The sequence below is a fragment of the Girardinichthys multiradiatus genome, chromosome Y (assembly GCF_021462225.1).
Source record: "Girardinichthys multiradiatus isolate DD_20200921_A chromosome Y, DD_fGirMul_XY1, whole genome shotgun sequence".
Classification (NCBI taxonomy): Eukaryota; Metazoa; Chordata; class Actinopteri; order Cyprinodontiformes; family Goodeidae; genus Girardinichthys; species Girardinichthys multiradiatus.
Genome location: NC_061818.1, coordinates 23,929,405 through 23,955,038, shown reverse-complemented (window position 1 = coordinate 23,955,038; position 25,634 = coordinate 23,929,405). Strand labels below are relative to the sequence as shown.

The following is a 25,634-nucleotide window of genomic DNA, read 5'->3' as shown; positions in this document are numbered from 1 at the left end:
AAGAATGAGCTAACTCAACTTTTTCACAAGCATATAGTAAGGTTGTTAGAATGCTGTGTTTAGAAGTTGATTTATGTTTCAAGTAGCCAGCTTTAGACATAAGTTTATTGATTTATTGCATTTAACACTGTTAGCATGGATTTGCTTAAAAACTCACATTATCACCTAGATATACCCAAAAGTGTTGATAATTGATATATCTCTGATTGCTACTTGAAACCTGCATTTGCAGTTTTCTTTCCTTTTTGCCCTGCACTCCCCCTCCTGTTACTGCTTCCTCTCGCTCTAAGTGATGGCGTAACAGAAGTTAATGACAAACATATTCCCCATTCTCCCACCTCCCCTCTCTCCTAATATGAATCATCCTTTTAACAGCTAAACTGACAAAGAAAAACAACAAAATTTTACTTTTAGGTATTCATTTAATGTAGATATCACTTTTTCCTTTTATACAAATATGTTCACTCAATAAAAAAGAAATAAACAATAAAAAGTTTCCCTTAAAAAACAGGGAAAAACATTAACCATTGAAAACACTTTTGGTTATTCTCAATGTTATCTATTTTATAGACAAATATTCCAGTTGCATCTCTTGTTTTAAAGGCATTTGAATTTGTGTGGGACGCGTAAGGGAAATTGTGTGCTGGAAATACTGTGGGTAACTATAAAGGCAATCATGGATGTGTCTTTGGTGCGTTTGCCCGTAGATAGTAGTTGGAGCTCGGAGTACACCAACGCATGCAGGCATTTCAAGGTTGAATGGTAGTAACTTGATGTCTGCAGCTTTTCTTTCCACAAGACAGAACATGTAGGTGCATTATCACAGACTCTCACAAGCAGTTTTTAGTGTCATTCTTTGCGTAAAATTCACAGATATGGTTCTTGGCTCTTTGTGTGTCTTTTTGTTGATCTTCCAGTGGATCTCTCCAAATCTCGTTTTCCTTTCAGACATTATGAACACCATAGAGTTGTGCAACTGAATTTTGCATAGTCTGGTTAGATATAGGCATGCAAAACTGGTGTCTCCCTGCTACAAGGTAACAGCTCATATCATGCCATCAAGCATGCTATTTTTACTCAAATAAAACATGGTACATATGAACTGTTTGCCTTGCTCATTTTACCACCAGACCAGGAACTGCACCATATTAAAATGGCGTTAAACAAATAGTTGTGTTCCCATTAAATTGGATATAAACCAAGTCACTGGAGATGTTTTTAGTGAATTTTCAGCCAAGTAAAATCTAAAACTGTGTAAAACCATGCATTGGATACAGAATTATAAGGGTTTCAGTCTATTTATCCCTTCTGCACCTTGTTGTAATTCTGCCTCCCTTCTCCCTTCGGGGGGATTTAGTCTTGATTCATTCCAGACTCCCATCGACTTAGACTGTCTGATATTCTGGGGGAAAAACCCTATGACTGACTTTACTGGTACCAAATGAGTTTTAATCTTCAAAGATTTTAATCAGATGTTTTGTCTGTTAGTCACAAGAAGAGGGGTTGGGGAGGGTTATCGAGGGGTTTTAACATTCACAATGTTTGAAAGTAATTTAAAAAATACAGGGATTTAAAAAACATATATATAAAACAATTTCATCCAAATAAAGCAATAAAAGCATCAGCTATTCTCTCAGTAAAACTTCATTTGGTGGGTTAAAAGGTAATTCACAGCATACACTAATCCCTTCCGGTAAGTACTGATGAGTTTGCACCCTGCCTAAAAGCCAACTACTGAGACTGTTTACTCGGCCTTTGGTGATGGGTAAAAGGCAGCACAAGCTCATTTTAGTGTACATGTAGCACACGTAAAGGAGTGCATGAGCTTTTTAAGTGTCCCAACCCTAAATCTTAGCCAAGAACAGCATTCCCAGCATCACAGCATGTCGAATGACACTCATTGCAGCACTTAGTACAGAAACACTTTTGCTGCTTTCTAAAGTCCAAACATGTAGTGTTTCCATGTTTTAGCATCATCATAGACAACCAGTTGATAGTAAATCCAATTTCTCTTTTGGTGATTATTTGCCTGACTCTGCATCCTCCACTTTCAAGGAGCAGTCACTGCTCTTTATGTTCTGCTTTTGCAGAACTTTGCAGTACACAGAAGAGGAAATAAAAATCATCCCTTAGGTCTAAGTGATCAAGACCTGCTGTCAAAAGTAAGAAGGCTTGTGCATAGACATATTGTTATTTGATGAACAATGATCTTGTAGTAATAACACCTCATACTCCAGACTACCTGTTTGGACAGCAGGTTCAGGGATCATAAGTTGTGGCTGTTTGTGAAACAATGGCCCATTATCCAAACCGGCTTTGACTCCATCCAGCTCCAAATGGGAGGGCTCACAATCTAGTTCCAGGTGGCTCTTGGCTCTCTTTCTCCGAAGATAGCACACCACTCCCACTGTTATTGCTAAGAGGACCAGCAGCAGCATGATAGCAGTTGCAGGCACCAACATTGTGGTTAGCTTTGGACTGTCATATTGTGCATCAAGACCAGGATGTTCAGGTTCAGTATGAGCCTCAATGCAGACACTATCTACATCACTAGCAGCACCTAAAGGACTGACACATACATTGTAGGTGGAATTGGGATTCAAACCTCGAAGTCTGTACTCCGGGAAGCTTGCTGGAAGGTTCAGCTGCATTGGCCTGCGGTCTGGTCCAGAGAGGTTTCTGTAGGTCAGGCGGATTACACGGATTTTAGGCCGCATTTCAACATAGTGATGGAGATCTAGCAGAATTGATGTTGCCGTTGCTTGATGTGAAGTGATGTCTGCCGTGTTTGCGATGATGGTGTTCTTGGGTGAATCATCTTCAGGTGATAAGGTTGAAGAGTGTTTCTGGATTTGACAACGTAGCCCAGATGTGCCATCTGGACAGGCACACTCTATCTGACCTCGCTGATTCCAATGACATGTGCCCCCGTTCAGACAGATATGCTGGGGACAGAACTGCTCTTCTTCATACAGGTCAGTACTGCTGCTTGGAGACGCAGGGATAGGAGGCAGAAGAACATCACCACCTTTGTTAGGTGGATTGTCACTGGCCCTGGGTACTTGAATAGATCTAGTAGTAGTTGGTAAGGTAGTAACAGGGGCAGGCAGGGTGCTAGTAGTGGTTCTGATAGTAGTAGTGGTCATTGCAGTTGTGGTTGGGCAGCCAAAATCTCTGATTTCCAGTCTTTCTAATACCTTTCCAGCATTGATGGGTGGAAAATGGCAACGTGTCTCTTCTTTTCTCTCCAGGGTGATGCTCTGAGCCCTAAGCCATCTTGGGAACCATGCTAAGTTGCAAAGGCAGTTGAAGGGATTTTCTGCTATTGTTAGTTTCGTTAAGTGGGGGAAAAGCTGGGAAAATTCCTCAGGAAGTCCTTGTATACTAAGACTGCTTATGTCCAGCTCTAGTAGCTCGCCAAGGTTTTGCAAATCCTCAGTTTTTGGAGGACCCATTGGGTTGCCAGCAATGTTGAGATGAAACAGCCCCGGTGTCTCCTTGAGTGCTGAGGGGAAAGACTCGAGTTTGTTTCCTGAAATGTCCAGTTCATGAAGATTCTTTAGACTTCTTATAAGCTCCTTATTTAGGCTGTTGAGCCCCACACCACCAAGTCTGAGTGACTCCAAGTTCGGGGTCTGAAGCTCGGAAGGATTTAAAGTGGGCACGACATTGAAGCGAAGGTCCAGCAGCAGCAGTCTGGGCAATGTCAGAAGTGGCAGGCTTGTCAACATATTACCCTGCAATTTGAGTTCCAGGAGGTGGTCCAAGCCATTAAACGCAGCAGGGTGGATGCTCTCTATATGATTGCTATACAAATAAAGGCGCTCTAGCTGTGGCATTCCATGGAAGCATTCCTCTGAAATGTATGTAATCTGGTTGGACGACAAGTCCAGATTTTTTAAAGAGCTCAAGGGCTCAAACACCCTCTCAGGAAGATCGGTCAGTTTGTTTTGACTCAGGTCAAGCATTTCCAAGTTAACTAGTCCATTGAAGTCCTCTGCTTTAATGCCTTCAATCCCATTTGCAAACAGGTAGAGGTTTTTGATTGATGAGTCCATTTTAAATGGAATGGTAGATGAGCGTCTTTGGGAACAAAAAATGCTCCCTGGCATGTAGCACAAGCAGTCGTCTGGACAGTTGCTGGAAGAGATGCCATCAGGAAGGATGAGGAAGAGCAGAAAGGACGTCAATGGATTTAGTAAGATCTTCATGGTGCAGACTCTCTCTCGCTCTATGCTTAGCCTAAAACCAGAAGAACCAACACAATTACTCTTAGAAATGTTTTGGAAAAAAAGAGATAATAAGCAAATTCTTAAAATAACTTTGTAATTTGGCAAGGCAGGTTTATTTGAATAACACAATTCATACACTTCAAGAGCTTCACTTGAGGTTTAATGGACAACGATGAAGAAATTAAATTAAAAACAGAAATTGTATTTAGAGAATAATTAAATTAAAACATCCCAATAAAGAATAAACACTAAAATCTTTATCTCACTACTTTTGTTGAGTCTATGTTAATTTCTAATTTTGCATTTTTGAAACCATAATTAAAAACTTTTTAAATTGTTTTTCCTGAATGAAACTGGAGGAAATTCTGACTCATACATTAATTCATATTATAGACCCGCTCACTCAATGACTGTGGTCATGTAGTGACACAGAAACACAAAGTGGTGTGTCATCAGCATATGTATAGGAAGACATTTTGTAGTACTCCATAATAAGCTACAAGGAGCATATAGATATTAAATAAAAGTCACCCGAGACGAGAGCCTTGAGAAACCCCAATTGGGATTTTTGCTTGGAGATTCATCAGAACACTGAATTATTTTTTGCCAAACTTGCTTTTCGTCTATGTTTACCCTGGTCTAAATAATAAAGTATGTATTTACTTTATTATTAATTTAAAATGAAGACTTAATGCTATCAAGAAATTAGGTGACAACTCCAAAGTGAGGAGTTGACACAGTGGTGTATCTAGCAGAAACTCAAGGCTTCAAAGAGAGTATATCTGTGGGAAAAACTGGAATAATATTATTTTACCACATATTGTCTGACTAAATAAAGGCAACATTCTCCAATACAGTATTGTGTGTAAATTGCTTTTTGTATTTACTTCTTTTTTATTGAACACTAAGTAGCTTTTCATTTATAAAGCAGAAATGCAGGATAAGTCTGGAACAAAGTTTACCAGTCATTGTAAAAAAAATTTTGTGAGTGATTTACTTTCTTCCTTCATTAGACCTCTGCCTCACAACACTAGCAACAAGGATGTAGTAGGATCACACTGAATTCCTGTGAACATCTAGGATTCCAGATTGTGTTTGAGAATTAATCTCAAACACATTCTGTTCATTCCAGTTTCATCTTATCATAGAAACATCACTTTTGAGTGGCTGCATGTATGCCATGCTGCAGGTAGCAAAGCATCCGTGGATGATTTATTTGTAGCCTTCTTAACTCGGAGAAGAGATGACAGTCTGGAACTGCCCTGCCAACCATAGATGTAAGATAAACGGTGCATATTTTCTGTGTTATTCAGACTGACGGCCTGTGATGCTCGCTTAACAAGTGCCTCTATGACAGTAAAAGGGATGAAAATATACTCATGAGGGTGGATAGATTTTTAAAAGAAAGATATGTTCCTGTGTTTTAGGCCATTTCACCTCACAAATGCTGAAGTGGAGTGTCAGCACGCTATTTCAAACAATAATGGAAAGGAGAGGGAGAGAGGAATGAGGGGGAGATAAAGTAGAAACCAGTTTAGCCATTTATCATCCAGTGCTATCAAGTGAGACAAGCATAGGGGGAAGAAGCAACATGTAACTGCTGACCATTGGTACAAAGTAAAAAACCTTGATAAATAAATGTACTTTTGCTTGGTTGGCCCAAGGTTACTCTAAATTTCCCTGGTTTTCAACTAACATTGTAGAGAATAAAGACTTTATTTTCCAATTGATGCAGTCGCATTTATGACATCTTGTATGTTTGCCAATTTGAATGCTGCAAAGCGTTTTTTTAAGGCCTTAAAAGTGGTAGTTGTTGATCTCTGCATAAATACCTGGATAGGACCCAACTTTTTGAAACCAACAATGTGACACAGAGTACAAACAGAACATTGTGTTTTCACCAGAAAACCTAAAGGAAATGTTTATGCATCCCTCTTTTTCACGTGGCGACTTTTTCCACTTATTTTTATATGTAAATATACACTGCTCAAAAAAATAAAGGGAACACTCAAATAACAAATCCTAGATCTGAATGAATGAAATATTCTCATTGAATACTTGGTTCTGTACAAAGTTGAATGTGCTGACAACAAAATCACCCAAAAATCATCAATGGAAATCAAATTTATTAACCAATGGAGGCCTGGATTTGGAGTCACACACAAAATTAAAGTGGAAAAACACACTACAGGCTGATCCAACTTTGATGTAATGTCCTTAAAACAAGTCAAAATGAGGCTCAGTATTGTGTGTGACCTCCATATGCCTGTATGACCTCCCTACAATGCCTGGGAATGCTCCTGATGAGACGGTGGATGGTCTCCTGAGGGATCTCCTCGCAGACCTGGACTAAAGCATCTTCCAACTCCTGGACAGTCTGTGGTGCAACGTGACGTTGGTGGATGGAGCGAGACATGATGTCCCAGATGTGCTCAATCAGATTCAGGTCTGGGGAACTGGAGGGCCAGTCCATAGCTTCAATGTCTTCATCTTGCAGGAACTGCTGACACACTCCAGCCACATGAGGTCTAGCATTGTCCTGCATTAGGAGGAACACAGGGCCAACCGCACCAGCATATGGTCTCACAAGGGGTCTGAGGATCTCATCTCGGTACCTAATGGCAGTCAGGCTACCTCTGGCCATGCGGCCCTCCAAAGAAATGCCAACCCACACCATTACTGACCCACTGCCAAACTGGTCATGCTGAAGGATGTTGCAGGCAGCAGGTTGCTCTCCACGGTGTTTCCAGACTCCATCACGTTTGTCACATGTACTCAGTGTGAACATGCTTTCATCTGTGAAGAGCACAGGGCGCCAGTGTCGAATTTGCCAGTGGTCTGTGGTCCCCACCTGCAGAACCACTCCTTTATTGAGTGTGTCTTGCTAATTGCCAAAGATTTCCACCTGTTGTCTATTCCATTTGGACAACAGCTGTGAAATTGATTGTCAATCAGTGTTGCTTCCTAAGTGGACAGTTTGATTTCACAGAAGTTTGATTTACTTGGAGTTATATTGTGTTGTTTAAGTGTTCCCTTTAATTTTTTGAGCAGTGTATTTTACTTTACAATTTCATGAGATGCAAGTAGAATCAGTTGGTTTATAGACACATCAAAAACAAAATGTTTTATTTGAATTTCTTATTATAGATCAACACCAAGTAGCAAAGATGTAATTATAGTTTACAAGTTTTGTTTTCAAATAGAAGTCTGTGTGGCATGTGGCAAGTATTTGTCTCCAGTTTAGTGAGTCAGTAATTTATAAAACCACATTTTGCTGCAACTATAGCCACAAGTCCTTTTGGGGTATCTCTCTGTCAGCTTTGGACTAGGGACTAAAATATTTGCCCAATCATCTCAGTAAAATAGCTCAAGATCAGTCAGACTGGATGGAGAGCCGCTGTGAACTTAAATTTTCCATGGCTTTAAATTTAATTTGGGTATTAATTGTGACGTTGATTGTTAATTTGCTTTACTGTTACTGAGCCGTAATGCAGTGCACTTTAATTTTAAAAGATTTATTTGTAAAAGATTTGGAAAATTGTTTTATTTTTCTCTCCCCTTTACAAGTATGTGCTACTTTGTGTTCTGTCATGTAAAATCTCAAATTTGTTTGTGGTTGTAGCAAAATGGGAAAGCGTTTAGAGGGTAAAAAGAATCAAAGTCGGAAGTCATTTATCAAAAGAAATTGGTGACCAACTTCTCACTTCGGGAGGACATTAATAGTGCACCAAACAGAGAGGGTGAATACAGTCATCCAGGCTTTTCATTTACTTTGCTGCTCATTCAACACACTTTTGTGACAGCTTCTTCATAAAATTTGAACCTCTTTATGATGACATGAAGCCATTCCTTTCTGTTGTTCTGTCAAACCTTATCAGGCAAATAAACCTGTTAAAACCCTGAAGTTCAATTATACAAAGCAGCTCCCTGGTTTCAGTCTGCAAGCAGGAGGAGAACCCTGTCCAGATCTGCAAACTGACTGTGCAGAAAACCCACACAGACTTAGATTTGTTTATTGGGAACCTTGTTGAAAAAGTAATGACAGCATCTAATGGCAATACCTTGCTGCAGGCTACAAATGAATGCACAGCACAGGTGAAGGGTTGCAGTTAACCCATAATTTACACTTAGAGGCCTGCAGGGATTTATGTTAAGTTCTATAAGAGTCTGGTTGCAGAATAAGTAGCTGGGGATGAATCCAAAATAGCAGCATTTTATTTGCTTGTTTTGAAATAAATGTTTTTTTCTCTTTAAAAACTTGAGGCAAAGTCTCACGTGCCGTCCAGGGAGAGTTTAGAAGTTTCCAGTTCACTGAGGGGTTCTGAAATCATAACAGTGTGGATAAAATAGGTAAAGTGTAAGGTGTATACAGATCTCACCAAATTAAGAGACCTAAAGATAAGAACAAGACAAGAAGAACAGGGAGAATCAAAACCCTGCCGGAAAGAGCACTCATTCCTTACATTTAAGACCTAAAGCAAAACTTCACCAATATTCTGGGTGAAAGCAAAGTGCACAGAGCCATAATTGACAGCAACATAAAGCAGCTTTGGAAAAGCAAGAGCCCCACAAAGATAAAACTGAGAATATTTTCCTTTGATAAATCATTGCAGTATTTCTACCATAGCTTCCCAGAGGGTGTAATGTTTATTTGAGCGTGCCACACTCCAAACTAGGCTAGGCCCATCTGATAAAAGCGGAGGAGAAACTGTGGCGAGGTGCACGGGGAGGGATACAGCCCGATCTCAGATAAACTGGAACTTGAAAGGTTAGATTCTGCTTTTGTCTTTTCCCTTTGACTTCAGCAGGCTCGAGCTGATCAGCAGCCAAGATAAGGTGCAGCTGGGGCATTGCTGTGGTGAGTGATTGCTGTGAGTGGGGGTGCAGAGAGAGGTATTAGAAAGACAAGTTGTAATCCTGCACATAGTGGTGGAATGCCCCCCTCCCGACTTGCCTTCCTCCTCCTCCTTTGTCGACTTGTAATTTCCTTTTCTCTCCCCTGTGCGCTTGAAACATTCCTGAGACAGACAGCAGCGGAGTTTGAAAAAAGTGATCCCGGCTTTTTAAGATTCGCAGGAAGTTTTTTCGGGTTTATAAACAAAGGATTGGATTCATAGCAGATCTCTTAAAATCTACGCATCAATCTCACATTGTTTGGGAATATTAGAATAAAACTTGTTGGCTGGTGAACATGTGAAGCAATACAAGGGCCAGAAAATGTGCCAAAACTCTTAGGGAGCATGTGAACGTTTTTGTGTTGCACAATGTGACAAACATGTTCAGTACTTTTGAAGGAACCAGGCAAAATGTAGAGGCATAAGGGATAATCAAATTTCCCCTCTTCCTTAGCACTCTTATTATCCAGCAGTGATAAGAGCAGGTTTCTGTCAGCAGGGGCCCAAATTGAATAAGGTTTGACTTTGGAACGGTGAAGTGGGCTTCAGTAATTAAATCCCAGCAGTCCATGGGGTCAAGAGTCCCTGTCTTTAGGGCTAAAAGCTAACGACAATGTGTGGACAAGTTGGGCCAGAGACTAAACGAGCGAGTGATGCTGGCTGACAGTTCCGGATAAGACTGCACACAGCAGAGTACATACTCCCATTAAAGAGGCTTTTTATTTCAGTGACCTTATCTTCTAAGGGGAAAACTGCTTGTGGTATGTGCATTATGTGCATGATCTAAAGCATCCCACCACCAGCAAAGCCTTTGCCACCAGCTGGATTCTGTTATCCACAATCAAGCAGAGTTATCTGTCAACATGACAAAAGGGTCAAGGGAGAATTGGAAAGGTGAAGCAGGAATATTTGGGTTTGAAAAAGATCACTTGTGGAGCAACATGATGGAGAACAGAGAACAGACACATGCAGCACAGACATACATGTACAGACATAATGTCATGTTATTGTAAGACTGCTGGTGCATGGGGATACCTGTGTTGTGACATGGACTGGTGCGTCTCGGACTTAGTTCTTCAATTCTAGTTCTACCTGTTGAACTGTGTTACATAATGCTACCCTACCAAAAGAGGAGATGCTCAAAGTAACTGAAATTAAAACTAGTGAAAAAACTATTGGCTTGCTGTCATTTTTATGCTTGTAAAGAAAACCAGACAGGAACCATCTAATTTAACAGGAACAATAGATTATATCTCTTAATATATGTCCACCAGCATAACTTTGCATCTACGGAAATCTGGTAATTGAAACCAAATAGAATTTTATTACAAAAATAATTAATCATTTTACTTTAAATGTCCCTAACAATGCTCATCTCATGCCAGTTTTATTGTTATGATCTGTGAAGGTCGTACTGGGATTAGGGGCTTCAGTATTTCCACAATGTGCTGCACAAACACTGCTTCCAACAGATTTAATCCTTTGTACATCAGCATCGCTGGAGCTAAATAATTTTATTGGGTTGTGCATATAATTATGACCTATTGGGTGCTTTATTGGGATTCTATGTTCTAGTCCAACACAAAGCAGTGCATAACTGTACAGTGGAAGTAATTTGATTAATGCTTTTTTTGTTTGATTTTGTGATACCAGTGAGAAGTTACATTTTAGTTCATTTGCTTCTGCTATAAAATTACAAGAGACCTGGAAGGCAAACAATCATTTAACAACCAGATAGCATCAGTTCAAAGGATGACAAAGCTCATAAGCAAGCAAGACATGGGCCAACTCCTCGGAGTCAGAGGTTAGGCTCAGATTAGTGTTTCCACTTCTGCTCTCTATTCAGCGTCCTCTGTTGTAACTCTGGTCCACACAACACAGTTAACATCCTTTGTTGGACAAAGGCACACACCCAGCTCCGGTTACAATCATACACCGAAGTTTCATCTCAACAGGTGCTTTTTCTCTGCTCCTCCAGGGGAGATGTGAAACCCCAAACCATTCGAAGTGTGTCTGACTAAATGATACAACCTGGGCCAAAAAGGCAGAGATGGAAACCAGAGGAGGTTGGTGGCAGAGATTCTGCGTCTGCGTCTGCCTCCTCTGAGCTGAGGTCAGGTTGTGTGCGTTCTAAAAGGAAATGTGGATAATTTCCTTTGGTTTTATTGCTGAAGGATATGACAGATGGTTAATAGATGCTAGATTTGACTTTTGCTTTTTAAATAAGCACACACTCTTGCTGAGGCCAGACACACTGTCCACTTGTTTCACCTCGGCCACGACACAAGTCTCTCGTCAACATCTCCTGCCCCTCTGACCCTCTAAAGACAGCAACTCACAGTCGCTTTTGTCTCACGGATGTGCACATCTGCTGGAGACCTTCACCACAAGGTGGTCACATTACACAGAGGACACAGGATTCCAGCATACCACTGACAGCCTGTTCTTTGATCTGTTTTCTCAAACTGCTGTTTTACACCCACAGCTTTTGTTAGTCCTGGGCTTTGTGTCTCTTACTCATCCTTTTCTGTCAGACACAACAACAAACCACAACACTGCAGAGGTCGCAGTCCGCTCAGGCCAAAAGCTTCACATCGCAAGAAAACAGAATGTGCAAGGACTAGTTGTGACGAAGCTGGACCTTTTCCAGACAATGTCCGTGTGCTTTGATTTCCATTCTGTGACTATCCATGCCTCCGGTCACTATCAAAACTTTATTGTTCTTTTTGGCAGCATCATCCAGAGGGCTCTGCCACACTGGTGCAGACATGTAACAAAAGCAAGGCTGCAGCCAGATTTGGTTAATATAGGCTTTAAGTCACTTTAAAAAGACCTCGTCTAACGAAGGACATTCTCTGTGTTTTGCCTTTGTTTTTGTTTTTTTGTCTGAAGAAGCTGGGTGGACCAGTTTGTTCAGTCAGCCACAAGCCTACAGTTATACTTGCATGCCGACATTCTGCCTCCCATCTGCGATATACCCATAATGCTAGTTTGCCTCGTGGCCATTATGATGCTTATCTACCTGACATTGTATGCCATGCATACTTCTCATGCTGTGTACCTTTATATTACTGTGTTTCTGCAGAAATTCCTCAGCGACACTTTTTGTTCAACTACAAACAGGACAGTAGTTTTTCACAGTAATCATAAAATCTAATTATTGGTACCTTTAGATCCTTTTTAAAAGATGCACAACTTGATTTTGACAGTTTTCCCTCCTTTGTTGCAGAATCAGCATGTAAGGATTCAAGTCGGAGGAAGTGTGACCCAGACAGGCCTTTTGGGTGCTAGTTGAGGCCGAGTGACTGACAGCCAGACTATTGTTGTTAAACAAACAATGTCACACGTACTAGCTGAGGAAAATGATCCCTTCGTCTCTTTACGTGTCTGTCAACATGTGATATTCCTGCTTTCTTCAAACATGCCGGTTACCTTCTATGAGTGTGGGCTTCAGATTCCAAGAAGTCAATTTTTTTAAACTGTGTCTTCAGAAGCAACAAAATATCTGGTATTGAGCTAGGATTTTGCTCTTCTCACTCAACTCCTTTCTCTTCTGCTTAAAAACGTTTTTAGGTTTTTCTGGTATCGGGTTTGTTCATGACAAGAGTATGACTGGAATCCGATGAAGGCAGGTCTCCTCCATCTGCCAAATCTACCCTGCAAGGGTTCGGTATTCATTAGCTTGGAGAGAGCTCGAGGCTGGTGTGATTGTAATCAGTAATGTTGGGCAAATGGCTACTTGTTCATTTTGTTGAACGTATTTCAGCATTTGGAGAAAAAACTACAGGTTTGCACCTGTTTGGAGCAGAAATTTGTCACACAACACCCACAAACGTTTAATGCATTTTATTTTATGTGATGACAAAGTCGTGTATAATTGTGAATTTAAAGGATACACTGTTTTCAAAATAAGTTTTCAAAATATTTAAAAAAATTTTAATCTGAAATGCTTGGGATACTCTCCTGTACTCTGGCACTTATAAATAAAATCAGCCTGTGTTTAATTTAACCTTAGTGAAAAGGCATCTGTTCTGTAAAGGCTTCAGAGGTTTGTTAGACAACATTAGGGAAGAAACGTCAATAGTAGTGAAGAAAGTTGTGGATAATTTTAAAGTAATGTAAGACGATAAAACTACATCCCAAGCTTTGAACATCTAACAGAGCTTTATGTCAAGAGGAAAGTTGTTGTTAAGGAACCCACATTTTGCCAAAACCCATGTGGAGGCACAGCAAACTTGTAGAAAAAGGTGTTCTGGACGGATGACCAAAATTAAACTGACTTCGTAGAGCCAATTGATAATTTGTGAAAAGACTTCTGTTTCTTGTCAATCCAATTTGACTGATCAGCCATTTTGCAAAGAATAATTTCAGTGTCTAGTTGTTGGTGGAGATAATCCACAAAAAACCTGCACTTATTGCAGCAAAAGGTGGTTCTGCTGCATGATGCAGCCACCACCTTGTTTCACTGTGGGGATAATGTGCTCATTGAGGCAAAATAAGCATGCATGCCAAACTTTTCATCTTTTTTATTTGTAAGCTAACTTTTAAAAACACAATTTATTTATTTTATTTTATTGGTCCATCCCACATTTGCAGGGCTCTCTATTTAGGTTTGGAGAACATCAGTTGTTACAAATTACTTTTGAGATCTGTTGAGTCTTTAGTATTGACCTGAATGGATTTGGTTGTTTCAGATTGACTTCTAACTTCATTAAGTTGCCAGTGAAATGCAGACATTGAATATGTGATGAATTAGACAACAGGGAGGCGATGTACCTACCCCACGGTGCTTCTCCGGCTGTAAGACCCAGTTTTAAATTTTTTTTGTCACACTACCCTCCAGTTTTTTTCCCTTTCAAAAGCCAGACATGTGCCACACACACAAGATAAATGTGAACTGGAGATCACTGTTGCTGATTACAGTGTCACAAAGGAATTTATTGTGTAACCGTTGCCTGCATTGTTGCGGCTCCAGCACTGGGGTAGGATGGCTAGAAAAGACAACAGTCAGGCGGTACAGAGTTTCCCTCCTCACTCTTAACGTGGACATGCTTCTCCTTCATGGCCTCAGGTACACTGTGTGTAACTATGAACAAAAACTTGCTGGGTTATTGATCAGCAACACAACTGAAGGGAAATACGCTATCAAAGCTCAAAGGTCACAACCGAAAATTGAATCCAAATCAAAACGGTTTAAGAAATGATTTAGAGGAGCTGTGAGCTCCATAGCCACATTCACGCAAACAGGTGAGATCCTCAGCAGTTTAAAGTCTTCAGCACAGACATTTTACAGCTTCCCTGCAGCTGGTGCGCTCTGCCTGAAGGCTCCTCAAATCTGGCACAAAGAAGATGAGGTACTAACTGAGGTGCACTCATTTTATGCATGATGACAACATTCTATCAACCCCTGTCATTGTATTGCAGGCAGACCAACAAAGCCACTAAGGTTTGAATACCTTATATTAAAAGTATAAAGGAAACCAAGAGACATAGGGACCCTTTGTGTGCTTCATGACCTAGATCTGTTCCTTCAGCACACATGGCAAGTTTATCGTACTTCAGACAGAAGATACGGCTGATCACTTTGTCAGAATTGAATAGTAACTTTTGTCGGCAGAAGGAGCAGTTTGTTTGCTCTAAATCAACACATCCCTTCATATGTCTCTTTAGGTAATCAAAACAGATTCCTGAGTTAAAAATGCAAAGCAGCGTGTACTCTCATGTGTTTGCCCACACATTTGGGATCAGGCTCAGTGTCAAAGAGTTTGTTTAAGCATGTGGTAGAGTCACTAAATGAACATATCTTGAAACACCCTTGTTTGCTCCTGACTGTTTGCATTAAGGTTGAAATAGTAACTTTATTAACTCACAATTTAACAGTAATGCTCTTGTAATGGGGGCATTGACAAGAAACTCTAACTCAAACATATTCACTCATATTTAAATGTGTTATGAAAGGGTTACAGATGCATGCAGAAATACAGGCGTGCATCTGGACAAAGATGAGTAATAGAGACCCAGGTTTGGCAGCGCGTGTTGTAATTCAAGGCAAGCTTTTGATGATAAAACTCAGAAGGCACGGTGTTGACACTGAAGCATTTGCTAGTTGCAAATAATTTACAGCAAGATAAAAAAAAAAAGTATGTGGAATGTGGGGTTACAGCCAGAGATCAATACTTCACTGCTCCATCATCTTCGTTTTCTCTGTGGAAGACAGGGATCAGACAGGAGGAGGTGGATGAGGAGGAGGGAGGGAGGCAATTAGCAAGAGAAGTGATGTGCATCCAGAGGGCCAGGGAGGCTGTGTACATGTGGATTTGTCTTTACAATCCCACACAGTCCCTGTCACACCTCATTGACAACTGGAATAGCACCAAAGCAGGACGGAGGGTGACAGGTCAGGATAAGGTTCGTAAGGTCAACAGAGGATCAGTCGTGTACTTCCAATTACTAGGACTGTCCAATCTGAGCGATTAAAAAAATATTCTCTAATTCCAACCACTAGGTTAAAGTTACTAAAATCCAATTGTGTGCTTGAACACTCAGTAGCATTAAAGTGTTGTAAAACAATACACTACATGGTCTACATTAGTATTACAATTGTATCTTACTTAGCTGGACAGAATTTTGTTTCTAAATAATTTCTGAGGCGACACATCTTGCCTCTTACTTCTGCAGATGTTGTTTTCATGTGGCTACTGTTTGGAGAAGGGCTAGGCTAACTTTAGCATGTTTCCTGTCTGTTTTATTATAGGACTTGTTGATGATTTGGCTCATAACATGTTTCAATGCGTTTCCTGTTTATGTGTGAGCAGAACAGGTTGTATAACACAGACCAAGAAGGAGCTGCAGCAGCCAATATGGTCTCTCTTCCACTTTGACTGTCATTTTAATAGTTGAAAGTCACTTACATTGTTTTAGAAAACTGATTCATTTTAGTTACAAACTAATATGCACATTTTTGAAAGAGCCTTGCACAAGAAAACAGACCAAGATTTATAAAAACTTGTCTTGCATACCTAAAAATTTGATATTACACAAAAACTGGTAGCTGGGTGTTTAGTTTAATCAGGGACTCCTACTAAATACTAGTGTTTAAGAATATTTAGTAAACCTTTTGACTGTGGTGAATCTTAGTTCTCTGTGATCAGTTTAGAAAGTTTTTAAGCAAGAAGCTCTTACTTTTTTGAGCTTTTTTTTTCTGGCAAACAGAAACGCAAAAGACTTTTAGCTCACTACCTTGCATACACCTCCAAATCCTAAACATCCTGAATCTAAATGAAGTGTTGTACTAACAAAGTCATTCTGTAGAATTAAATAATCTCAACAATTTTAAAAAGCCGACACCTGTTTTAGGCAGTCCTTTTATAGTTATTTTAGGCAAAGCTTAAAGGTGTGCAAATGGCACCAAAAAATCTAATAACCAAATAGATCATGCTCAGAACTTTGTTCTAGTTTCCCCCATTGCCGTTTTGCACCTTTTATATTGGGTTGCTAAGCACCTGACAGTTTTGGATATGAAAATGGAGTCATCTGGCATGGAGCATTTGGTACTGACAATGGGTCACTTTGTACCCGCCATCGTTTACAGAATAGTGTTGAAATTTTATGACCTCTGTAAAAAACATCAACAGAGTCCATATCCATCATGTTACGTAAGAGTCTTTTTCAGAAAATACTTATTAAGCTCAATAATCTGTGAAATTTAAGCATTTGTATTCCTGCTATGTCAGTAACTACAAAAAGAAATAAATAGATATGCAATGCTTTTAAAAGATGGGCATGAAGTAGTTCATATGGGTATGAAATGGAAGTAGGATTTGATGAAATGACAATATTTAGGTATGAAATGGTGGTATGAGTTGGTAAGGGTATAGAAACTATGTCTGCAACAATCCCTGAAGTAAGGAAAGAAACAAACTTCCTTACGTTTCCTAAACAGCCCCCTTGTATCACTGAAATGCTGTGTGCTTGGTAAGAGAGCTGCTCTTTTTCTCCTGCCAATCTTTGTTAACAGGCTCAGAGAGAAAAGGCCTCTTGAGGAAGCAGGGTGTTAGAGTTAACACACAGAAGACCACCAACAGTGGCTTTTTGGGATTCTGGTTTCAAACATTCAAAGTGCTTATTAATATAACTTGATCTTTTAGTGTTTAACCCTTTCTCTCTCCTAGACATGGTGATTGACTGAGCTTTTACTGTGACTAACTCTATGTGCTCTTTTTCAGACTCTAACCTTGAAAACTGGCTCAGAGTTTATCTGTTCTTTCTTTCTAGATGAAACCACTAAAGGAGCTACATCCATTAACATTTACTTTTCCTTCCCATAGAAAGTACTCCTGAATCAGTGCTTCTGTGTTCCTTTTGTGTCTCTGCTCTGTTCTCTCAAACCCCCAGTCGGTCGTGGCAGATGGCCGCTCACACTGAGCCTGGTTCTGCTGGAGGTTTCTTCCTGTTAAAAGGGAGTTTTTCCTCTCCACTGTCTCTACATGCTCATCCAGGAGGAGGGAATGCTGCAAGTCACTGACTGGATGCAATCTGCTGGGTTTCCTTAGATAGAAAAACTTTTTATCCAATTTGAATAAATAACTGAATCTGACTGCACTGTTCAATGGTTAGGATTAATTGGAATGTATGTACCTGACTTTTGTGAAGTGCCTTGAGATGACATGTGTTGTGAATTGGCGCTATATAAATAAACTGAATTGAATTGAATAACCACATCAGAAATGCAACATTATTTATGGAGTCTATCTTGTTTTATTTCTGATCTTAACCATGTGTTTGTATTAAAGCAGTTGGCCACCTCTTATTTGTATTGACAATGTTGCAGTAAAGCTGCCAGATTCACTCACTCATTCCCGAAGCTTCCTCTTCTACTCCTGCTCCCCTCTTCTTCTTCCTCTTCTACTTCAGCTGCTTTTTTTCTACCTGAACATAACGAAACATTTGGATCTGTTAATGAAATCATGTTTACCATGTCTAACCTGCTCTACTTAGCTGGAACCCAGCCACTCTGTCATGGACTATTAATAGCCCACAAGCGAAACAGGAAGTTTTGTTGCTGCTAATTGGTTAGATTCCAGCTGTTTGCAGGAGCATGGTGAGTGGGCCGGCTGTGTGGCAACACAACAGATGACAGAACGCAGGGAGTGAGGCAAGAATTCTGGCCGACCGCCTGCCTTTCTGCTCTGTCAGCTCCTTTGTCTTAGCTTCATCACCCCATCGTCTGTATGTGTTAATGTAAACTCCATGCCCTCATACAGTGTGTTTCGTTTGTTTTTCTAGCATAGTAGTTCAACCAGTTTGAATTGGATTTTTACTGCAATTTACATCCATGTTTTTATTGTTTCGGGCATGTTTATTCGCCTCTGCCACATAAAGCATTTCTGCTGTTAAAACTCAACTAGTAGGGGACAAACTGGCCACATTTTATTTATTTATTAGGAATTAGCTCCCTATCTATGATCTTAGAACATGAAACATATGCATTCATGTGCTTGCAAAAAACAGTAAATATGACTTGGTTCTAAAACAAGTTACCTCTATGGATGTTCAAACGCTGAAGAATCTGAACACACCACCTCCATCAAACACGATGGTGGCCGCAGAGACAAGGAAGTTGGAACATTAATGGATGACTATTCATTTAAGCATTAAAGATAAGAAATGCCACAATTTTCAGTCTTTATCCACATCTACCACCAGTAATTTAGTTTTAGTTTAATAAAATTGGATAAAGGTAAAGGACATGCAATTTAAACCTTTTCATGCATGTTAATTTTCTGTTAGATTTAAAGCTTCTGTCTCTAATCAAAGAACTTGCAGCCTATTAGTTTGTCTTTTATGTGTTGAAGTCCTTAGAATAAAATATCTGAATTGGCAGATCAGACCTCAACGAAAGCTGGAAATTAGTATTGGCCAGAAAAAACCTGATCAAATGAATCAGCTGTTTTCATCTCCTGGGGTTTTTTTCTATTAGTGGATGAAATTTGGACAGAAAAAATAATTTATACATGTTTGTTTTTTGAATTTGTTTTAAACTGTTTTATAGACAATTATCTGTAAATAGTATCCGTTTACAGTCTAGAGCAACTATGACAAGTGACTTTTACTCATAGTGATTTTTACTGTATTTTCTTTATTATTGTGTTCCTAGTAAGAAGTGGATTACATACATATCCGCTCTGAGTCAGGTTAAAATAAAAGCCACAAACTTTGCTATAATTGATTGTGTAACACCTAAATGCATGAATACTAGTGATCCACACAAGTAAAGGCACAGATGCACGCTTGTGCAGGTAGCTGCTATACCAGAGGACGCGTGTGCAATGACCCTAGCGTGGTTAGATCTTTGGAATTGCTGCCTCTCAGACGATTCTTTGACTGACGTGTAAATATTTAGCTTTCAAAGTGGAACTCAAGACCAAAAAGGTGCGATCCTTCTTTCTGATTAAGCTTCTGAAACAGCTGTACCACAAGGTTACTGACAACAGCATGCTTGTCTTGCAGCCCAGGACCAAGATCAACTAATCATAGACAAAGACTTTTGTTTTGCTTAAGATCTTTGAAGTTGTGAGGATTCTTCTTGCTCAACTTCCTACCAGTTACAGTTGCGCCCCTGTTGTGCTGATTGCATTGTTAGGTGATTGGGATTGTGGGCGATCTATGCTGCCGTACAGATACAGGCACGCAGGCACAGATTCCCGCTCTCGACCTGTATCCGGCCCTCTTACTCAGAGAGCGGTACCAGATAGCAGCACTATCTGTGTCACACTGGCGACTGAAATAGACGTTAAGAAAATAGTGAGCCAGAGAACAAAATGCTCGGCCGACACAGTGGAAGAAAGCGGCTCTGTCTCTATGTCTCCGCTTGTGTGTAAGATGTAACCCCATGGAGGTGTGTGAGAATGACTCCACCTTCTGCAATGTTAAAGGTTTTAAGCACAAACTTAAGGAGGAACTGCCTTACAGGGCATTTATCGGCAACCCTGATAAAACCATTAAATTCGTTTTATTTTACAGTAGCATAATCTCTAAATGAAAAAAAGTATAGTGGTGGATCTGTAATCTGTGGGCCTGTTTCTCCTAAAAATCCTGCAAACCTTGTTTAAATACTTTACAAAAGGTGAAGGTAGGTTGTCATTAGCTCTTATAACGTAATAATGATCCAAAAAACAAACGTTTCTCTAGACACAAAATCAAGTTGTGTTTAGCACATTAGAGTAACGTCTAAATGGTCTAAAGCAGATGTTCCCCATCATGATCCTTAGGGCCCACTGTTCTTTATGTTTTACATGTGTCTCTGTTTCAGCAACTTGATTCAAATGAATGGAGGAATGGCCAGAGATTGTACTCTAACATTGTGATATATTATAGGAGATGACTAAGAGCCGTCACATAAGCATAATGGGTTCATACCAGTAATTCTAGTCCTGGTGACATGATTTTTCTATTTCCTCCTGTGAATAAATTGACTCAAATTAAAGGTTAGATTTCTCCATTTTTCTAAGTGAGATATTATATTGTGTAATTAGGCTTTTTACACATTTGTCCAGGGATGCCAATAACTTTACTTGGCACCATAGCTGTGTGTTTGTGTGTGCTTGGGTTCTTGCTTTCCTTTTGCCCAGTTAGATGTAGTTCATGGCTCATCTCCTAATTACAGTGCAGGCCAGAAGTAATTACAACCCTAGATTAGGAGTTGGTTCTTAGCGTTTTCGTTTTTTTTTACAAACCAACTGAAATGCAGCAATTTGTGGTGTCTTTCTTTATAGATGAACATCCTTGTTCTCCTCCTCATTTTTCCATCATTTGTTTTTTTTCTCGGGGGGGCAGCTTTACAGATTTTCTATCTTGATTCAGAACTTTCAAAGTGTATTTAGGAGCTTCAATCACAGGTTGGATTCTGCAAGCTTCTTAAAGGTTGCTTCGACATGCTTGCGCTGGACTCTGTGAAAGTGGACGTGGAGGGCAGCAGTTAATTGGGGGTTTTGGGCTCAAACTGGGCAACTCTGAATCCCTTTGATCTCTTTTCATGTGTGTGTGTGTGTGTGTATTTATGTGAGGGTTTTGAAGTGGTTCTTCTGAACGCATCATTTGGCTGCATCGGCGAGCTCTTCTTCAATTTAGCTTGGCAGGCATATAGGCTAGGGTTCGCCTCCACATGCTGCTGGTTCAGCACTGATGTTTGAGGCCGAGGCCTTTGAAGCTCGGGGGTTTTACTCAAGACGCCTCTTATAAGTAAAAGCTCTGGCGAAGGCAACACCCCTCCTACTGTGCCATCTCTGACGGGAGATGAACAATAATGTGAAGTTTTGACATAACAAGGATTTGTTCTACTTCAGTTTCCTCCTCGCTAATTGTAACCTTGTTTTTTTCTAAGTTTCTGCCCTTTCGACTTCCTTCTCCCTGCTTTCTGAGAGTATGCCCTGCTCTTCTCCCTTCCCCAGGCCTCCTTGCCTCAGCACCTGACTTTTAACCCTCTAATACTTCTGATATTGAGGGTCAAATTCTTCAGGCACTTGCCCTAATTGAGGTAAAACTGAGCCCTGAAAAGTCTGGACGTTCGGGGAAAGGAGAAAGGCAACGTTCAGTATCAAGACATGAATGTACAAGTTCCACAACATTGTGATAAGATTTATAACAAATCCCATTTTCAAACTATTTATAAACAACTTTTAAACTTTCAGAAGATATTTTTCTGCAGTGGTTAGGAAGCATAAGAAAGCACAGTGGTTTGGATGTATGAATGGATGGATGGATGGATGGATACAACTTTTAGATAATGGGATAGGAGTAATCTGGAATTCTGAAAAGGTCTGAAGATAAAACTACTTTTCCATGTTTTTCCAGACTTGGAAAACACTTTTCCAGACTGTGCAGAAACCCTGCTTTTAGTTCAGCTTTAAAAACAACAAATGAAATGTTATAATTGTGGTCTGCAGTGAATTTAGACATCAGCGTTCTTTCCCTCCAGAGCTCTTTGGCACAGATAACAAAATGCCAGCCTTGATTTTGTAAAAAAAAGAAAAAACAGATAAAAGCTCCCACTGGCACAGTGCTGCTAACCAGTCATGGACTGGGCAGTGATGGTGTGGTTTCAACATCCCTGTAACAAACTGCATGAAGGGCGGGTCTGTGCTTAAATTGTTTCAATCAGTTTCTATGACAGAGACCCTGTTCTCCTCAGTCTGCTTCTCGGCCACACACAGATGCCACTAAAATAACCCATTTATTGTGCATACAGTATGCCCTCTCCTTCGTGTTCACATCAGCACACAAGTGTGGTGCGAGTGTTTTGACAAACTGAGATCTAAACTGCAGAAAATGCAGAAGTAACTGTTATTTTTTATTCCCTAAGATATCTTTCTGCCTGTCTCTAAGCCCTGAGAGGTCGGGGTGTCAGCAAACACAATACAACAGTCTGAGAATACAAACTACAAATGCTGCTCAGCCACACTTCTGTGTTATTTACAGCATCAGAAAGTACCCAGCAGCACCCTCCTTTGCTTTTGTGTCACCATCTGCAGCCTCAAATCTCTCCACATTAGCACAGGGGTAATTGGCCTCCTGTGGCTGCTCCGCTATGACCGGTAGCTTAATATATTAACAGATTGCAACCATTACATACTGTCAATGACAGAGTAGCTTATTTTACAACATAATGACAGCATGCAATGAAGCGCTTAGCAATGAAACAAGCAGAGCACCGGTGATGGGTTAATAGGGGGCTATTGCAGTAGTTAGGTCTGGGTTTTTTTGCCCCTAGGAGAATCTAGGTAATTTTCTGTGCTTCATTGTGGGGACATGCAAGTTAAAATAAAGGATTTGTTCTTACTCAGATTAAGAAATTAACCTTGCCTATTGTTCTGTTTGATGCCATGTTTCCAACAAAGCCAAGTTTGATCTGTGCATGTTTATTTTGGCAACAATATTTGGAAAGAGAGCTGGAAAAACAACACGGAAATGTTACTTGCATCTTTACTCTCCAGAACAGAGATCGGTTTGAACATGTCAAGTCACGTAGCTTTATTAGATGTTGGTTTAAACCTGGAGAAGGGTGCCCAGAGATTTAATCTTTTAGGAATTTGACCCCAACGCCTGCCGAAGGATGCTGACATTTGTCTAATTTCTGTTTACCTTTACTTGCATCTTAGCCACTTGTGCCAGAATGCCTTCAGCTAAAAGTCAGAACGATTGCACTGTTTGGCATCTCTGTAACTTGTGCATATTTGGAGTTATTAAGTTATTGTGTAATTGAATCATTGCATTATCGGTAGCGGTAGTTGATGGACAATTTTAATGTTGCAAAATGTCCTAAATCATTGTGTTTGACTAAAACTTGGCCTAAATTTAATGTTCTTGTAAAACATGCTTGGAATAATGTTTATTATTATGAGCCAGTCTAATAATATTCTCAAAAGGATTATAGTTGATCAGAGGTATGTTTAATCCATGCCCATTTAAGATTTTCTTTGCCTAATAGTCTAAGATAGCCAATAATGAGGGCCGAGCAGAAATAAAAGCGGACTTTGCAGCAACTTAGGGTGCCACCTGAACTTTGAAGCTAATTTAAACATTTGTGCTCAAAAATAAAATTGTTGCACAACGTCACAATCTATTACTAGATGAATAAGAAGTAACACTAATTTTAGAAAATAATAATTCTAGTCAGTTTTTCATTAGTATGCAGAAATATGGTACCCTTAAATCTCTGAATCTTTCAACTAATTTTCACTCCTAGATAAACATCTGGCTGTCATGTTAATGAATTTAATTTAACATTTTTGTGTCAAATAGCTTGTTGCTGATTAGAATTCACATTCTGGCAAAATTTTATTGAACTGTCCTGTTTTACTGCTTTTTATCATAGCTGCAGAGATTAAATAAATTGCTGCTGTGGAAGTTTGGATGAATAAATCAAAACTGTCATCAAAAGTTAAAAAATATAACCAGACTCCTAAATATTTGTTGAATTCCTTATTTATATAAAGAGCAAAGGGAGAATCTGGGAGTATCCTGATCATATTAGTTTTATAGAATTAATAGAAATTACAATAGAAATTAAAAATCAACTTAAAAATCTAAATTAGATGAGCAATTTATTTGATGAATAGTGCAAATGGGCTATTTCTGTCATATACTTCATTTAATCCATTTATGGGTTACTAGTTAACTGTAAATGCAGAATGCAAAAGACAATCATGCACCGACCATATTAAAGGGGCTCCCAAAAGAATTTATTCTTAGGGATCCACATAACCTTTGGCCGCCTCTGCCACTAAGAGCTCCACAGACCCTAACACGTTTCACCCTCTATGTAAATCATGTGCATCGGGTCCTGTTGAACTTCCCATGTAGTGAGGAAGCTGTTCCAAAAACAGCTGTCCTCTGCGGTGAGCACGGCTCGGTGCGGTCTAGACGCTCGGCTCGGGCCCTGCGCGCTGCACGGCGTCCTGCGGTCCAATGCCAGGCCGCCTCATCACCGCGCCGACGGCTACTTTTGTGCATCGCGCACACGCTACGCTTGGTCCAGTTACAAAACAACACGCTTTTACAGCTTTTATTGTTTTTTTGTTCTTAAAGGGATTGCAAAAACACAAATAAAACAAATCTAGTCACTTATGCGTCACCGTGCACATAAATCTATCAAGATTTTAGATTTTTATCTCAGTTCGTTCGTTGATTAGAATATTTTACGCAGTCCTGTTTTACGCGTCTCCTAGTTCACGCGTCTTGCTCCGCAACATACAGCTTTAAAGATCTGAAAATACTCTTTATTAATATTTTATTAGTAGATGCAGGAAAGTCTTACCCGTAACTTTGTAGAGAAGTTGTAAGAGCGCTGTCGCGCTTGTGTCCGTATCCAACCCAATCAATTCACCGATGTTAACTCCAAACCTTGTAGTTTTCCGTGTGCGCACGATCCGCAAGAATAAAAAAAGTATTTTTCTTTCCTCTCCGTGGACGTATTTTGACCTAAGCAACCAAGAAGGGACCTCATCAAAAAGTCAGAGACAGAGAGGTACACCAGCCTCCATGTCAAGGAATGCGCTCAAGCGCCGACTCCCCTGGACAAAAAGCGCTTTATTGGAGAGCACAGGGGAGAGAGTTGGAGCAGAGGGGTGGGAGGGGCGAATCCAGGCGCACTCCTGCGCTGACTGAAAGGCAACAAACAACTCACCTTGCAGCTTGGCTCAGAAGAGAAATTCCAGTCTTAAATCCTACCCTGCAGTACCTGTTCTGAGCAAGAGTATTATCTGTTCCAGTTGGATGGTCTTTTTTAAAAATACAGAGCATTTATTGTTTTCTCCAGTATGTTTATCTTTTCTATTCACTCACATCCAGTTACATTGCCTTACAAAAGTATTCACACCCATTGAATCACTCCACACTCCGTCAAATTACAACCACTTAACTGTAATGAATTTTAGTGGGCTTTTATGCTATAGACCAACACAGTCTAGTGAAGCATAGACTAGCTGGAAAATGATGGATGGTTTACCTT

At 40.0% G+C, this 25,634-nt stretch overlaps 2 protein-coding genes across 2 annotated transcripts in view; one reads left to right on the top strand and one right to left on the bottom strand.

Annotated features, from left to right (window-relative positions):
- LOC124864224 (mitochondrial import inner membrane translocase subunit TIM16-like) overlaps window positions 1–25,634 on the top strand; it is a 107,626-nt gene that overhangs the window by 38,964 nt on the left and 43,028 nt on the right. The gene's annotated exons all lie outside the window — the stretch shown is intronic.
- On the bottom strand, window positions 403–25,137 carry LOC124864223 (vasorin-like; the record flags this gene model as incomplete). The annotated part of the gene is made up of 3 exons (XM_047358908.1): window positions 403–4,242; window positions 17,980–18,055; window positions 24,942–25,137. Coding segments are annotated over 3 exons (2,358 nt in total), but the record flags the coding sequence as incomplete, so codon positions are not given.